The sequence below is a fragment of the Micromys minutus genome (genome assembly GCF_963924665.1).
Source record: "Micromys minutus genome assembly, chromosome: 2".
NCBI lineage: Eukaryota > Metazoa > Chordata > Mammalia > Rodentia > Muridae > Micromys > Micromys minutus.
The window spans coordinates 28877112-28895154 of record NC_137971.1 but is presented as its reverse complement, the minus strand read 5'-3'; the positions used below and the strand labels follow the sequence as shown (position 1 = coordinate 28895154).

The window sequence follows — 18043 nt, the reverse complement described above, 5'->3', positions numbered from 1 at the left end:
TCAAAGAACTCAAAGAACGAGACGAAAACAGAACCAAAGAAATAAAGGAATGGAAGAGGGAAATTAAAACAGAAATTGACACAATAAAGAAAGCGCTAAAAGAGATAACCCTAGAGTCAGAACACCAAAAAAAGAAATCAGGAGTCACAGAAGCAAGCATTTCCAACAGATTACAAGAGATCGAGGAGAGAATCTCGGGGGCAGAAGACAACATTGCAAACTTAGACAAAACAGCCAGAGAAGATGCAAAAAACAAAAAGCTCCTAACCCAAAATGTCCAGGAAATACAAGACACAATGAGAAGACCGAACCTAAGGATAATAGGAATAGAAGAGGGAGAAGAGTATCAACTAAGAGGCACAGTAAATATCTTCAACAAAATCATAGAAGAAAACTTCCCTACCCTCAAGAATGAGATGACTACGAGCATAAAAGAAGCCTTCAGAACTCCAAATAGGTTGGACCAGAAAAGAAATACCTCCCGACACATAATAGTAAAAACATCAAGTGCCCAAAGTAAAGAAAGAATACTAAAAGCAGTAAGGGAAAAAGGTCAGGTAATATATAAAGGCAGACCAATCAGACTCACACCCGATTTCTCAACAGGGACTATGAAAGCTAGAAGAGCCTGGACAGACATCATGCACTCCTTAAGACAGCACAAGTGCCAGCCCAAGCTGCTATACCCAGCAAAACTATCAATCACCATCGATGGAGAGACAAAGATATTTCAAGACAAATCAAAATTCACACAATATCTGACCACAAACCCAGCACTACAACGAATTATAGGTGGAAAACCCAATACAAGGAGGGAAAATACAGCCTAGTAAAAACAAGAAAACTTCTAAACAAGAAAACTAAAGAAAAAAACACAGACACAACTCAACCCAAAAAAGCAAAAATGGCAGGAAACAGAAACAATTATTCCTTGATATCTATTAACATAAATGGTCTCAACTCCCCAATAAAGAGACATAGACTATCAGACTGGATACATAAACAAAATCCAGCCTTTTGCTGCATACAGGAAACTCATCTCAGAGACAGAGACAGACACTATCTCAGAGTAAAAGGGTGGGAAAAAAACTTCCAAGCAAACAGCTCCAAGAAGCAAGCTGGAGTGGCTATTCTAATATCGAATAAAGTAAATTTCCAACCAAAAGTTATCAAAAAAGATAAAGAAGGACACTTTTTACGCATTACCGGGGAAATCTGTCAGGAGGAACTCTCAATCCTTAACATATATGCTCCAAATAAAAAATCACCCACATTCATAAAAGAAACTCTACTAAAGCTCAAAAAATACATTTCACCCCACACAATAATAGTGGGAGACTTTAACACCCCACTCTCACCAATGGACAGATCAGGGAAACAGAAACTGAACAAGGACACTGCAAAACTAGCAGAGACTTTGAAACAACTAGAATTAATAGATATATACAGAACATACTATCCTAAAGTAAAAGAATACACCGTCTTCTCACCACCCCATGGCACCTTCTCGAAAATTGACCACATAATTGGACACAGAACGAGCCTTCATCGATATAAGAAGATTGAAATACTCCCATGCATCCTCTCAGATCACCATGGTCTACGGCTGGTCTTTAACAACAACAAAGACAACAAAATGCCCACATACACATGGAAACTAAACAACACTCTGTTAAAGGATAGCAGGGTCAAAGAAGAAATAAAGAAAGAAATTAAGGATTTTCTAGAATTCAACGAAAACGAAAACACAACATACCCAAACCTATGGGATGCAATGAAAGCAGTATTGAGAGAAAAACTCATTGCCCTAAGTGCTTCCAAGAAGAAACTGGAGAGAGCTCACATCAGCAACCTGACAGCACAGCTAAAAGCACTAGAACAAAAGGAAGCAGATATACCCAAAAAGAGTAGACGGCAAGAAATAATCAAAATTAGGGCAGAAATAGACCAAATAGAAACAAAAAAAACCATTGAAAAAATCAACAAAACAAAGAGTTGGTTCTTTGAGAAAATCAACAAGATTGATAAACCCCTAGCCAGACTAACTAAAGGGCAAAGAGAGAGTATCCAAATTAACAAAATCAGAAAGGAAAGTGGTGACATAACAACTGAAACTAAGGAAATTCAAGAAATCATCAGATCCTACTACAAAAACTTATACTCCACAAAATTGGAAAATCTGGAGGAAATGGACGAATTCCTAGACAGATACAAGGTCCCAAAGTTGAACCAGGACCAAGTAAACCATCTAAATAACCCTATAACACCTAAAGAAATAGAAGAAGTCATCAAAAGCCTCCCAACCAAAAAAAGCCCAGGTCCAGACGGGTTCAGTGCAGAATTTTATCAGACATTTATTGGGGATATAACACCAATATTCGCCAAGCTATTCCAAAAGATAGAATCAGATGGAATATTACCCAACTCATTTTTCGAGGCTACAATAACCCTCGTACCTAAGCCACACAAAGACTCTACAAGGAAAGAGAACTTCAGACCAATCTCACTTATGAACATTGATGCAAAAATACTCAACAAAATCCTTGCAAACCGAATCCAAGAACACATCAAAACCATCATTCATCATGACCAAGTAGGCTTCATCCCTGGGATGCAGGGATGGTTTAACATAAGGAAATCCATCAATGTAATCCACCATATAAACAAACTTAAAGACCAAAATCACATGGTCATCTCACTAGATGCTGAGAAAGCATTCGACAAAATCCAACACCCCTTCATGTTAAAAGTCCTGGAAAGAACAGGAATCCAAGGCCCATATTTAAACATAATAAAAGCAATATACAGCAAACCAACAGCCAACATCAAACTTAATGGCGAGAAACTTGAAGCAATCCCACTAAAATCAGGGACTCGACAAGGCTGCCCACTCTCTCCCTACCTATTCAACATAGTACTGGAAGTCCTGGCTGGAGCAATTAGACAGCAAAAGGAGATCAAGGGGATACAAATCGGAAAGGAAGAGATAAAAACATCACTCTTTGCCGATGACATGATAGTGTACTTGAGTGACCCCAAAAATTCCACCAGAGAACTCCTACAGCTGATAAACAAGTTCAGCAAAGTGGCCGGATACAAAATTAACTCAAACAAATCAGTAGCCTTCCTATACTCAAAGGACAAACATGTGGAGAAAGAAATTAGGGAAAAGGTACCCTTCACAATCGTTACAAAAACTATGAAATACCTTGGTGTGACTCTAACTAAGGAAGTAAAGGACCTGTATGACAAGAACTTCAAACCTCTAAAGAAAGAAATTGAGGAGGATCTCAGAAAATGGAAAGATCTCCCATGCTCATGGATTGGAAAGATCAACATCTTAAAAATGGCCATCCTACCAAAAGCAATCTACAGATTCAATGCAATCCCCATCAAAATTCCAACCCAGTTCTTCATGGAATTGGAAAGATCAATGTGCAATTTCATATGGAATAACAAAAGACCTAGAATAGCGAAAACCATCCTCAACAACAAAAAAACATCAGCGGGAATCACTATCCCTGACCTCAAGCTATATTACAAGGCAATTGTGCTGAAAACTGCATGGTACTGGTACAGAAATAGGCAAGTGGATCAATGGAATAGAATAGAAGATCCAGAAATGAGCCCTCATGTATATGGTCACCTGATTTTTGACAAAGGAGCAGTAAACATTCAATGGAAAAAGGACAGCCTATTTAACAAATGGTGCTGGTCAAACTGGCACTCAACATGCAAAAGAATGAAAATAGACCCGTTCTTATCTCCTTGTGCAAAGCTCAAGTGTAAGTGGATTAAAGATCTCCACATTAAACCAGATACACTGGAACTATTAGATGAGAAAGTAGGGAAAAACCTTAGAACACATAGGCACAGGAGAAAATTTCCTGAACAAAACACCAATGGCTCAAGCTCTAAGGTCAAAGATTAACAAATGGGACTTAATGAGATTGCAAAGTTTCTGTAAGGCTAAAGACATCGTCAAGAAAACAAAACGGCAACCAACAGAATGGGAAAAGATCTTTACCAACACCACATCAGATAGAGGCCTAATATCCAAGGTGTACAAGGAACTCAAAAAGCTAGACACCAGAGAATCAAATAACCCTATTAAAAAATGGGGTACAGAGCTAAACAAATCATTTTCAGTTGAGGAACACCGAATGGCCGAGAAACATCTGAGGAAGTGCTCGACATCCTTAGCCATCAGGGAAATGCAAATCAAAACAACCCTAAGATTCCACCTCACACCAGTCAGATTGGCCAAGATCCAAAACTCAGATGACAGCAGATGCTGGCGAGGCTGCGGAGAAATAGGAACACTTCTTCACTGTTGGTGGGGTTGCAAGCTAATACAACCACTCTGGAAATCTGTCTGGCGATACCTCAGAAAATTGGATATAGTACTACCTGAAGACCCAGCTATTCCACTTCTGGGCATATACCCCAGAGACACTTTAATACACAACAAAGATATATGCACCACAATGTTCATAGCGGCTCTATTTATAATAGCCAGAAGCTGGAAGGAACCCAGATGTCCTTCAGAAGACGAATGGATACAAAAATTGTGGTACATATACACAATGGAATACTACTCAGCCACCAGAAACAATGACTTAACCAAATTCTTAAGAAAATGGCTGCATCTAGAGAAGATCATCCTGAGTGAGATAACCCAGTCACAAAAGAACAGACATAATATGCAGTCACTGATAGTGGGATGCTAACCCCAGAGGCTTGCACTCCCCCAGAAACAACTCACAGACTGTATGAAGTCCAAGAAATAAAGAAAACAAAAACTATACATATATTCACAAAACAAGAAGACTTTGACTATTTCCATGTTGCATTTTGTTTTGCATGTACTTTACGCTTATTGCAACTAGTACGTTTTCAATGCATACTGTCAAGCCCTTGAAAAAAATCAAGTACTGACTAAAAAACATATTCACATGGTTTTATGTAAAATTTATTTTAATGTCTGAAAAAACAGTACTGACAAAAATGTATAATTTTAAGCAAAAAATGTTTAAAATCTTTAAAAAAATAATAAGCTGTTAGTCTTTTGTGTAGATGGAAATATCTCAAGAAACACTTCTTGTTATGATTAATAATTTGAGTCTTATTTGTAACCCGATAAGAGACCAATGTATTTTCCATGTATTTTCATGTTAAAAAAAATAAATCTTGTTTTGAAGACAAAAAAAAAATAAGTTAGGTAGTGTGCCATCTAACTCTATTTTGTGGAATTGTTTGGAGATTATTTGTATTAGGTCATCAATAAATGTCTGATAGAATTCTGCACTGAACCCATCTGGATCTGGGCTTTTATGTTTGGGAGGCTTTTGATGATTGCTTCTATTTCTTTAGGTAGTATGGGATTATTTAGGTGGATTACCTGGTCCTGGTTTAAATTTAGTATCTCTTATCTGTCTAGGAATTCATCCATTTCCTCCAGATTTTCCAGCTTTGTTAAGTATAGGCTTTTGTAGTAGGATCTGATGATTTTTTAAATTTCCTCAGTTTCGGTTGTTATGTCTCCACTTTAATTTCTGATTTTGTTAATTTGGATACTCTCTATTTGCCCTCTAGTTAGTCTTCCTATGGGTTATTCAATCTTGTTAATTTTTTCAAAGAACCAGCTCTCGGTTTTGTTGATTCTTTGAAATTTTTTTGTTTTGTTTTGTTTTTTTTTGTTTGTTTGTTTCTATTTGGTCAATTTCTGCTCTGAGTTTGATTATTTTTTGCAGTCTACTCCTATTTCGTGTATATGCTTCCGTTTGTTCTAGAGCTTTAAACTGTGCTGTCAAGTTGGTAGTGTATACTCTCTCCAGTTTCTTTGTGGAAACACTCAGAGCTATGAGTTTTCCTCTCATTGCCACTTTCATTTTATCCCATAGGTTTGGGTTTGTTGTGTTTTCATTTTCATTGAATTCTAGAAAATCCTTTATTTCTTTCTTTATTTCTTCTTTGACCATGGTATTTTTTAATCGAGCATTGTTTAGTTTCCATGTGTATATGGGCTTTTTGTTGTATTTGTTGTTATTAAAGACCAGCTTTAGACCATGGTGATCTGATAGGATGCATGGGAGTATTTCAATCTTCTTATATCTATTGAGGCTTGTTTTGTGACTGATTATTTGGTCAGTTTTGGAGAAGGTGCTGTGAGGTGCTGAGAGGAAGGTGTATTCTTTTGTTTTAGGATGAAATGTTCTATAGATGTCTATTAATTTCAATTGGTTCAACCTCTGCTAGTTTCACTGCGTTCTTGTTCAGTTTCTATTTCCATGATCTGTCCTTTGATGAGATTGGAGTTTTGAGGTGTCCCACTATTATTGTGTGGGGTGCAATGTATTTTTTGAGCTTTAGTTGGGTTTGTTTTATGAATATGTGTGCTCTTGTATATGGAGCATATATGTTAAGGATTGAGAATTCCTCCTGACAAATTTTCCCCATAAAGAGTAAAAAGTGTCCTTCCTTATCTTTTTTGATAATTTTTGGTTGAAAATCTATTTTATTTGATATTAGAATAGCCACTCCAGCTTGCTTCTTGGGGATGTTTGCTTGGAAGGCTTTTTTCCCCAACCTTTTACTCTGACATAGTGTCTGTCCTTGTCTCTGAGATGAGTTTTCTGTATGCAACAAAATGCTGGATTCTGTTTATGTATCCAGTCTGATAGCCTATACCTTTTTATTGGGGAATTGAGTCCATTTTTGTTAACAGATATTAAGGAATAGTGGTTGCTGTTTCCTGCTGTTTTCACTTTTAGAGGTAGAATTGTGGCTGTGTGTTTTTCTTCTTTTGGTTTTCTTGCTTTGGTATTTTCTTGTTTTTACTAGGATGTAGTTTCCCTCCTTGTATTTGGTTTTCCACCTATAATTCATTGTAGTGCTGGATTTGTGTTCAGATATTGTGTAAATTTAGTTTTGTCCTGGACTATCTTGGTCTCTCCATCTATGGTGATTGAGAGTTTTGCTGGGTATAGCAGCTTGGGCTGACACTTGTGTTTTCTTAGGGTCTGCATGATGTCTGTCCAGGATCTTCTAGCTTTCACAGTTTCTGTTGAGAAGTTGGGTGTGATTCTGATTGGTCTGCCTTTATATGTTACATGACCTTTTTCCCTTACTGCTTTTAGTATTCTTTCTTTGCCTTGGGCACTTGGCGTTTTGACTATTATGTGTCAGGATAATTTCTTTTTTGGTCCACTCTATTTGGAGTTCTGTAGGCTTCTTTTATGCTCGTGGTCATCTCATTCTTAAGGGTAAGGAAGTTTTCTTCTACAATTTTGTTGAAGATATTTACTGTGCTTCTTAGTTGATATTTTTCTCCCTCTTCTATTCCTATTATCCTTAGGTTTGGTCTTCTCATTGTGTCCTGGATATCCTGGATATTTTGGATTAGGAGCTTTTTGGCTTTTGCATCTTCTCTGATTGTTTTGTCTATGTTTTCCATGTTGTCATCGGCCCCTGAGATTCTCTTTTCCATCGCTTGTAGTCTGTTGGAGATGCTTGCATCTGTGACTACTGATTTCTTTTTTAGGTTTTCTACCTCCAGGGTTGTCTCTTTTAGTGTTCTCTTTATTGTTTCCATTTCCATTTTAAATTCCTTCTTCAATTCCTTCATCTCTTTGGTTCTGTTTTTCTCTAGTTCTTTGATTTCTTTGAGTGTTTCTTTTTTTGTTTCCTCTTTAAAAATCTTATATTTCTTTATGCTTTTTTCCCATTCTTGTTTAAGTATCTCTATCATCATCTTGAGGTATGATTTCGGGTCTGCATCTTCTTTTTCTGGAGTGTTTGGCATTCCGCTGTTTGCTGTGATGGGAGAACTGGGTTCTGGTGTTGCCAGGTTGTCTTGGTTTCCACTGGGTAAGTTCTTTTGCTTTCGTCTTGACATCCTGTTGTCTCTGATTATAGGTGGTCTTGTTGTCAGTGATTGGTTCCGATCTCTCCCGTGTACTTTGCCTGTGTCCCTGGATCTCCGCTGTTACTGGTAGCTAGGAGTACATCTTCTATAACCCGCTTCCAAGATGGTGTCCGGATTAGATAATCACAGGAGAGCCTTGGTACAGACATTCAAGCCATACTGAGCTGTAAACTTTTCACTTTCACTTCATCGTTTTTGACCACTTATTTCTCATAATGTTCTTTTCCTTCAATCATCATTTTGCCTCTTATTTATCATAATGTCCCTTTTAGTAATCAAAAATTACGAGTAGTTATGTGTCTATGCTCTTGTCATTGCAGTAGTAGCTTGGATATGCAGTACCTGAAGCAAATACTCGCATTGTTCAGGACACAGATTAGAATGATGTGTAATCTACACTTGAGTGTGTCCATGATCAATTCAGTCTTAGAAAAAGATGCAGACTAAATAGTAAAGTCCCTAAAATGTTCTTGAAGAAGAGGTCTTTCATTCTACAAAAACCCAACGGAAGGTTTAAACAGAACTATTGGGCATGAAAAGGGCATCAATGCAGGCGAGAAGTGGTTCTGATATACTTTATTTTTCTGCCCAAAATCAGGAGAGCTAAACCCAGCACAAATGCCTCACTCCTTAGATAAGGAACATAGTTGTATCTGGTGCATTGGTTGACCTAAATTGATGCTCCAGTGTAAAGTTTTCAATAAAACATGTTTTTATTAAATAACCTATGCATTTACCACTCTTTTTCTGAGAATATACTTGTCAGAGACACCTGGCTCAGTGCTTGGTTCGTTTTTTAACTTTGGCTGCAGGGTTTATCTAAGTCAACCACATTTGAACCACTATGCCCAGCTAAGGCTTTTCTGTCAATAGTGGCATCGGTGGGCTTACCATTTGATGATATGTACTTCCTCCCTTATCTGTAACCCCTGGAACACATGCCATGGAATAGCAGAGCCTGAATCCCAGAGGTCCGGAGCAACTCATGACACCTAGCAGGTGTTCCATAAATGTCTGCCAAATAAACAGAGCTGCAATCTTACTTATTGGTCATAATGATAGTACTTACAAAACAATTTTGGATTTTTTCCATTTATGGATAGTGGCAGATGTGTTAATTATTGTGCACGTACATTTATTTATCTTTGCTGTTAAGTTATATTGCTATTGCTTTTGTTTCATTTTATCTGATTAGTTATTCCGATCTAACGTCTCTTGTTATTGTTTGGTCAATTTAAGCGTTTCTCCTGCACTGGATAGCACATCTATACTTGGTGCTCTTACTTCATAGTGATGCCCTAAAGACAAATGTGTGGGACTAAACTGCCTGCTCCCTTTTGTACTGCATCTGAACATCTAATTGGAAGTGTGTCTTAGAGACTGGGGAGATGGCTCAGCAGTCAACTGCGTCCCTTGAAATCATGACAGCCAGCGTTCAGATCCCCAGCTCCCCTGTGAAAGGCAGGCATGGCAGCACATACTTATAATCCCAGTGCTGAGGGTGTGGACACAGGAGGATCCCGGGGCTCAGCCTCCAGATTAGCTGAATCAATTAGCTTACAGTTCTGTGAGAGGCTGTCTCAAAAAGTCACAGTGAACAGTAATAGAAGACATTCAGTGTCCACCTATGATCTCCACGAATCCATCTGTACACTACACACCTTTACACATACACGTACGATACAAGGAAGAAAGAAAAAATACAGCCCCAAATACTAAAACACATTGTGAGCTATTGTGGCTATTGTTACATAAGACAGCACAAACACTTTCACAGCTGTGAGGAAGAAAAAATGATTAAAGGATTTCACGGGCTCTTGGTTTTGTTTTGCTTTATAAAAGTGTTGATTTGGGCTAATGAATTTGTGCTTCTGTTTGATTTCTTTGAACACAGACACACAAACCACAATATGGATATCACACAGTGTGTGAGTGTATGTATATGTTTTTGTATGTGTTTGTGTGTGTTGTGTGTGTTTGTGTGTTGTGTGTGTTTGTGTCTGTATGTGTTTGTGTGTGTGTGTGTGTGTGTGTGTGTGTGTGTGTGTGAAACCAAGTACACTCACATTCATCAGAGAGTTCTGCCATGTATTTCACGAAGCAAACAAAAGCCAAAAGTCCTCCTGGGAAAAGCAGTTTCCATTTACAGAGATTACAGGTCAGCACATCCAGAGAGAAATACACCCAGACTTCTTGTGATGAATTTCTTTTATACTTGAACACAGAAGTCAAATGCAGCCACGCTCCAATTCACTTTGTGGTCACACATGAAAGAGATCAATAAATCATAGGACAGCTGACTTTAATAAGCCTCAAAGAATTTATGAATGGACCACAGATCTTCCAGTACAGCTTCTACCTAGAGACAGAAATATTCTTAGTTCCTCTCATGTCTGGCCACTCCAACATCCTAACTCCAACCTTACAAAACTAAAGACATCTGGCCTTACCCAATTCAAGTTCCAGAATCAACCCTTTTGATCTTTCTTGCATATGTCCTCAGTGACCTGTTCCCTCACTCAATCACGTCATCCTCCCTTGGAAAACTAACAGTCCTGGTCAAGTCCAGTTATCAGCCTCAAAAGAACCTGAATCCACACACAAGGAAGAAACAGAGACTTAAAATGAAAGAAAAACTGAACCAGGCATGATGAGGCACACCTGTCTTCCCAGCACTTTGGCAATTGAGGCAGGAGGATGGAGAGTTCAAGATCAGCCTGGCCTATAAAGCAAGACCCCTAATAAATTAATTAAACAAATCTTTCTCTTTCTAGTTTAATTTAGATAAGAAACTGCTAGCATCAAATTGAGCCTCCATGATTCTTGGTAATCTCACCATTTTTCTAAACCTCCATTTCCCCCACCATCGATCTCTGTAAGCCAGTCACCTGCCTGCCCTTCCCATATTCTGTTTATGTCCTTGCTTTCCATATCACCAAGGAAACAAAATGGTCAGTCAGGATCTGCATAGCTCTGTCCACTGTGCCAGCCCACTCACTCCATAGACACCCACTGCCCTGCCTCTCCTGGAACACCTGCCTTCTTGTGCAGGGTGCTGTTTGCACTTCATTGTGTTTCCAGGTCTCCACCAGCACCATTTCCCCTGTCCATCCATTGACCTTCTCTATTGGTGCCTTTGCCTTTTAAACAAAATTCGACAGCAAGTTCTGAGGACTCTTGATATTTCCCCAGGTTCTACTGGGCCCCGTTTACTCGCCTGTCTCTTACAGCTGAACTCTTAAGATAAAGTCAGACCTTTATTCTGTGTCCTCCCATCCATTCATTCATTCATTCATTCATTCACTCACTCACTCACTCACTCACTTTCCTTTTTCTGCATAGATCCCTTTCCCCACTTCTGTTAGTTAATCATACATATGTATCTGATTAGTAAGACTTCATTTATAATTACTAAGCCAAAAGTATGTTATATGCTTACACTTTAGTGTGTATGATTGACATTTTTAATCGTAATTTTTGTTTATTGTTTTGAGGTTTTTCCTCAGCACTTTCCATTATTTTCCTCATCCACTTTGCCCCGCCCCCACTCAGCTACATTCCTGCTGTTTTGCTACATTATAGCTGCTACCAGCTTTCACATTCTGCCGAGTCCTCATCCACATTTGCTCCCCCAGAATAACACTTAGATAACCAACAGCTCCTTGTCAAATACTGCTCCAAGCCACCTAATCTGCTGAGGACTCCAAGGATCCTATTCCCCCACATCCTACCTCCCTCTCTTCACCCCAACATTCCCCTCTCCTAGGCTTTCCCATATTAATACTAACCCCACCCTGCCTTATATCCATGTGAGCAGTCTCGGGGACATATTTGATTCCCTTGTCTGCTTTACCATGTAGTGCCCCGGCAAAGTTAGTCTCTCAAAGCCAATCAGTGTCTGCCATGTTTTTCTCAATTTCTTCTCATGACAGTCAGCCAAGTGACTTCCGTCTCTCTTGTTATTCCCAATACGCCCCATCATGGGAACCGTGATAAAAGTATAAGCCAAGCAATGCTGTTAATCTGCTTACAGCCGTTCAATGGCTTCTATCTCAGTCTCAGGGAAAGACTAAATAGTGGACTAACAGGCCTTGCTTGACTGCCTGCCCTGTGTAGCCTTATACGGGTTTATGCAGGTGTAAACCACACCTTGCCATGACCAGCTCCAATCTCATTTTAATGAGTCCTCACACTGTTTCCTAATTCCCCCTGGTCCACTTGTCCCAGGGGTGTTTCACAGAGGGTTTTCTTAGCCCCTGGACACTCCTCTCATCCCCTTTATTCAATTGACAATTCTAATGCTTTTTACTCATTCCCGAGATTTTTTTTTCTCAAACTCAGCTTAAATTATTTTCCCCAGCATTTGTCTTTATTGAATATAGGAGCAAGCCTTTAAAAATGTGTGTTTGTGTTCCAAACCAAGGTCCTCTGCAGAACCAAGGGCTTTTAACCTCTGAGCCATCACTCTGGTTCATTGGTTAGGCTTTCTTGTAACTGGTTATGAGAGACTTTCTCTTTCTACAATGTAAACTCTATGAGGAATTGACCATGAGAATATTTCACAAGGTTAAAAGAAGCATATTTATTGCCTAAACTTGCATCATCACCCCTTTTGGACAAGTGTTTATAGTAAGAATTTCTTCTCCTTTTTCTGACTTAATGTTTTAATTTCTTCAACTGTTCTTTCTCTTCTAAAACTTGTGTAGCACAGTCATAAGCCTCCACATGATCTTTCTTATGAGGATAATACTATTCACAGATGTCAAAAGAACATTATATTTACCACAATGAAATGTTCTCTTTCTCCTTGTAACTAGTCTGTCTGTGTCTGTGTGTAAGTTCTGGGTGTGCTAAGCTGCTTTTAATTTGAAGTCAAATCATCCCAAAGTGTGGGTCAAACTGGCAAGGTCTCTTGGTAGTTTCTGATTTGTCATCCCAGAGCTGTGAAAGAAAGCAGCCCGGCTTAGCTCACAGTCTGGGTTCCATCTCAAGATGTGCAAAGGATCAAAACAATTACCTCTTCAAGGACATCAGCCAGCTTGCTGAGAATTTCATCAGGAAGGCTCTGGAATGTTGGAACACTGGAAAGCAAAGAAAAAAGAGATGCTGAACATCTGCATGGCAGCTTGCTATAACAAATATGGCTGCATGAAAAACTTTAAACATTTCATGACTAAGAACCTATAGGTAATGGCCAAATGATTTGCGGAATCTTCAGTGTGTTTGATGTCTAACAAAGAATGTATGTAGTCCACTCAGGGTTTCTATTGCTGTGATAAACAACATGACCAAGAGCAAGTTGGAGAGAAAAGGATCTATTTGGCTTACATTTCCACATCATTGTTAATCATTAGAGAAAGTAGGGGCAGGAAATCAAGCAAGGCAGGAATCCAGAAGTAGGAGGTGATGCACAGGCCATGGAGAGGTGCTTACTGGCTTGCTCATTATGCCTTGGTCAGCTTGACTTCTAATAGAACCCAGGACCACCAGCACAGAAAAGGCACTGACCACAACAGATTGAACAATCCCTCGTCAATCACTAATTTAAAAGGTCTTCTGAATCCTGCACTGTTGGTGGGGTTGTAAGATGGTACAACCACTCTGGAAATCAGTCTGTCAGTTCCTCAGAAAATTGGACATAGTACTTCTGAGGACCCAACTATATGACTCCTGGGAATATACCCAAAAGAAGCTCCAACATCTAACAAGGACACATGTTCTACCATGTTCATAGCAGCCTTTTTTATAATATCCAGAAGCTAGAAAGAACCCAGATGTCCTTCAGCAGAGAAATGGATACAGAAATTGTGGTACATATACACAATGGAGTACTATTCAGCTACTAAAAACAATGACTTCATGAAATTCCTAGGCAAATAGAAGCTATCATCCCGAGTGAGGTAACCCAGTCACAAAAGAACACTCATGCTATGTACTCACTGATAACTTGATACTAGCCCCCCAAAAGCCTGGAATACCCAAGAAAAAATTCACAGAACTTATGAAGCTCAAAGAGAAGGAAAGCCAGAATGTGGATGTCTCAGTCCTTAGACACTCATGGGAGGAAAAAAAGGGACAAATAGAGGAGCAGGGATTGGAGAAAAGATCATCCAAAGACTGCCTCACCTGGGGATCCATCCCATATACAGCCACTAAACCCATGCACTACTGCTGATGCCAAATAGTGCTTACTGGCAGGAACCTGATATGGATGCCTCCATAGAGGTTCTGCCAGAGCCATACTGATACAGAGGAGGATGCTTGAAGGTAACCATAGGATTAAACATGAGGACACCAATGAAGAAGCTAGAGAAAGGACTTAAGAAGCTGAAAGGGTCTGCAACCACATGGGAAGAACAAAATTATTAACTAACTAAACCTATCACAGCTCCCAGGAACTAAAACACCAACCAATGCGTTGTTATGGAGAGACCCATGGCTCCAGGTGCATATGCAGCAGAGGATGTCATACTCTGCCATCAATGAGAGGACTTTGGTCCAACAAAGGGCCATTTTCCCAGTGGAGGGGAATGCTGAGGTAGGAGAGGGAGGTTGGGAGATGGAGTACCTTCACAGAGGCAATGGGTGGGGATGGGGAGGGGACTGGTAGAAATGGGATAACACCTGAATTGTAAATATGGAGAATATCCAATAAAAATAATTTTAAAGTGTTCTGCAGGTTTGCAGGCAGCCTAATCTGATGGAGGCTTTCTCTTAATTTTGATCTCAGAAGACTCTAACTTATGTCAAGTTGACATAAAATTAGCCAGGGCAAGTGACCTCTTGTCATCTTGACACACAAACACATCACTGTTAAGACTCAGACTTTTCTTTTTCATTCACCCTCAAGATTGTATATTAATATAAACATAAAACACTTAAATTTCAAAAGCCCAGCAGCCTTAAAATTATAAAGACATTTTACAAGTCAGTCTCTCTTTAAAAAAATCTAAAATCCTTTTTAAAGTTGCTAAATCTCTTAACTGTGGGCTCCTATGAAATCAGAAACGAATTAAATACTTTCTTGTTTCAAGAGAGAAGAACCAGGGTGTGCTGGATGCTTTTGTGTCAACTTCATAAAAGCTTGAGTTATCACAGAGAAAGGAGCCTCAGTTGAGAAAAATGTTTTCATGAGATCCAGCTGTAAGGCATTTTCTCAGCTAGTGATCAAAGGGAGAAGGCCCAGCCCATTGTGGGTGGTGCCATCCCTGGGCTGGTAGACCTGGGTTCTATAAGAAAGCAGGTTGAGGAAGCAAACCAATAAGTAACATCTCCATGGATTCTGCAACAGCTCCTGCTTCCTGACCTGCTTGGGTTCCAGTCCTGACTTTCTTTAGTGATAAAGAGCATGCAGAACTGTTAGCTGAATAAATGCTTTCCTCCCCAATTTGCTTCTTGGTCATGATGCTTTGTGCAGGAATAAAAACCCTTACTAAGATAATTTGGTACCAGGGGTGGGGCATTTCTGTGGAAAACTGACCATTTTGTGGGGAGGACTGTGGAAGGACTTTGGAACTTTGAGCTAGAAGAGACATTGAGACACTGAAAGTTCTGTGGGATGTTCTGTAGGAGCTTGGAAGATAATGTTGAGAACAGTGCAGAAGATGGAGGCCTAGCTTGTAAAATTTCAGAGGGAAAATTTAAAGACTTTTGTCAGGGCTGTTGCTGTTTTGATTGTGGAGATTTTGTGGTTTTGGTTAGCTGGGACTGATGAATCAGCTGTGATGAACAAGATACCAGAACTACTAAAGCAAAACCTTTGCATTACTGGGACTATTGATGCTGGTCAGCTGGAGCTAAGAAATTAGTGGTGATTAAAAAGAGACCAGCATCACTGACGTAAAATCTTCTGGGAAGTGTTTTCTGGGAGCACAAAGAGGCTGTGTTCCAGAGATAGCCAATGCTGTACCTTGTGTTGTGGCTGGACTTGATAATGTTTAAGAGTTACCCAGATGGTAATGGTTTTGAACGAATGAAGGTGTCATGAAGAGCAGCCGAGGCTTGGTACCATGAGAGACCATGAAAGGCCATTTCTCAAGGTGTAGGCCCAGTTGTAATTAGTGCCCCAGGAGTGACAGTAGTGGTTTAGAGATTCCAGTGCCATAAGATAACCATCAAGAACAGCAGTGACAGTGGAAAACAGTCAGATCGAGTCTAAAAGACAAGGTGTATGCTACAAAGGGCAGAGCTGGAGAAGTGACCCAGGCCCTTGGAGAAGTCCAGAAGTTCATAAGTGGATTCCCAGACATTGGATGGTCAGAGATTGATCTTGCTTTTGATTATGACTGTGTGATGATATTTTTCCCTCTTGAAGGAAGAAGTGGAGCCCACAGTTAAGAGACTTTGAATTGTAAAAGAAATTTGATTTTTAAAAGAGACTGGATATTTTAAAAGCATTGCAATTTTAATATGTAAGAATTTGTAAAGACTGTGAGACCCTTAAGGTTATTTAGATTTTAGGGATGAACAAGAAAATAAGGGTTGAGACTTAATAGTGATGTATTTGTGTGTCAAGTTGACAATTGGTCAATTGTATTGGCTGGTTTTGTGTCAACTTGACACAAGCTGGAGTTATCTCCATGAGATCCAGCTGTAAGGCATTTTCTCAACTAGTGATCAAGGAAGGAGGACCCAGCCCATTGTGGGTTGTGTCATCCCTGGGCTGGTAGACCTGGGTTCTATACGAAGCAGGTTGAGCAAGCAAGCCAATAAATAACATCCCTCCATGGCTTCTGCATCAGCTCCTGCTTCCTGACCTGCTTGGGTTCCAGTCCTAACTTTCTTTAGTGATAAACAGCATACAAAACTGCAAGAAATATAAACAAAACTGAACATCAGCCTGCAAAGAACTTGGTGTTTAATATCTAGGATCCACTCAGGATCTCCTGCCTCCTATAAGGAAGGGGCTTGGGTCACTTGTCTGGCTCTGTCCCCTGCAACACACACAGTTTGACTTCTAGGCTCCAGCTGGCTACACTCCACTGCTGCTGCTGCTTTTGGTATTCTCACCACAGTCCTGGCATCTCTAAAGTGTTGTGGTCTCTTGCTGCAATTAGGCTGCACTTGCAACAATAGCTTCTCCTCAGTTCTCTTCAGGGAACGTCATCTCTGCCTCACAGTGCCAAGCCTCAGCTGATCCCCATGACCCCTTCCTGCCTTCAAAACCACCTCCATCTGAGGGATACCTAAACTACCAAAGTTAACTGCCAGCACAATGTGCAACCTTCTTGGCCTTTAGAACACAGCTTCAGTGTGGTGACCCTAAGGAAACACATCTCAAAAGTGTTTACCTCAATAATGCTGGTCTCTTAATCTACTTAACCACAGGTGATTCTTCAGCTGACCAACATCAATTGATCATGGAAGCGAAGATTTAACTTTAATGGTTCTGGTCTCTTGTTAACTCCAGCTGATTCATCAGTTCCTACTGACCAGACACCACTGATGCTTCAAACAAATGGCCTAAGAAGGTCTTTGTTTCTTACTGGAACTTCACAAACCAGGCCTCTGACATACTGTTCTCAACATTTGTATCTCCCAAGCTCCTAAAGAACATCCCACTGAACTCTCAATACTCATCGTCTTTCATAGCCCAACGTTCCAAAGTCCTTCCACATTCCTCTCAAAAGCAAGATGGTCAGGTCTCTCACAGCAACACCCCATTGTCTGGTACTGACTTCTAGTCAGGGTTTCTATTGCTATGATTAAAAAATAAAAAAAAAAATAAAATAAAAAAACAGAACAAAACAAAAAAAACACCAAAAAAAAAAAAAAAAAAAAAAAAAAAAACAATGACTAAGATGGGCAGGAAAAAGTTTAATTTGACTTACACGTCATATCTTACTTAGTTTGTCATTGACGAAGGTTAGTGCAGGAACATAGAGACAAGAGTTGATGCAGACGCTATAAAGAGATGTAGCTTACTGGCTTGTTTTCCATGGTTTGCTCAGCCTACTTTCTTATAGAACCTAGGACTACCAGCCCAGAGGTAGCCCCACCAACAATGGGCCTGCCCCCAACCTCCATCCATCATTTAAAAATCACTCCACAAACTTGTGATCTACAACTACATCATCTTTCTCCGGACATTTTTTTAATCAAGGATCCCTCTGCTCA

General features: G+C 39.7%; 1 protein-coding gene across 1 annotated transcript in view; it reads right to left on the bottom strand.

Moving 5' to 3' along the window:
- The window catches only part of PRKG1 (protein kinase cGMP-dependent 1), a gene marked incomplete at its 5' end in the record, with an annotated part of 1033183 nt that overhangs the window by 293531 nt on the left and 721609 nt on the right, over positions 1-18043 (bottom strand). Inside the window, one exon of the mRNA XM_080912438.1 lies at positions 12945-13008. Coding sequence (XP_080768564.1) covers positions 12945-13008 — 64 coding nt within the window. The remainder of the gene's footprint in view (positions 1-12944; positions 13009-18043) is intronic.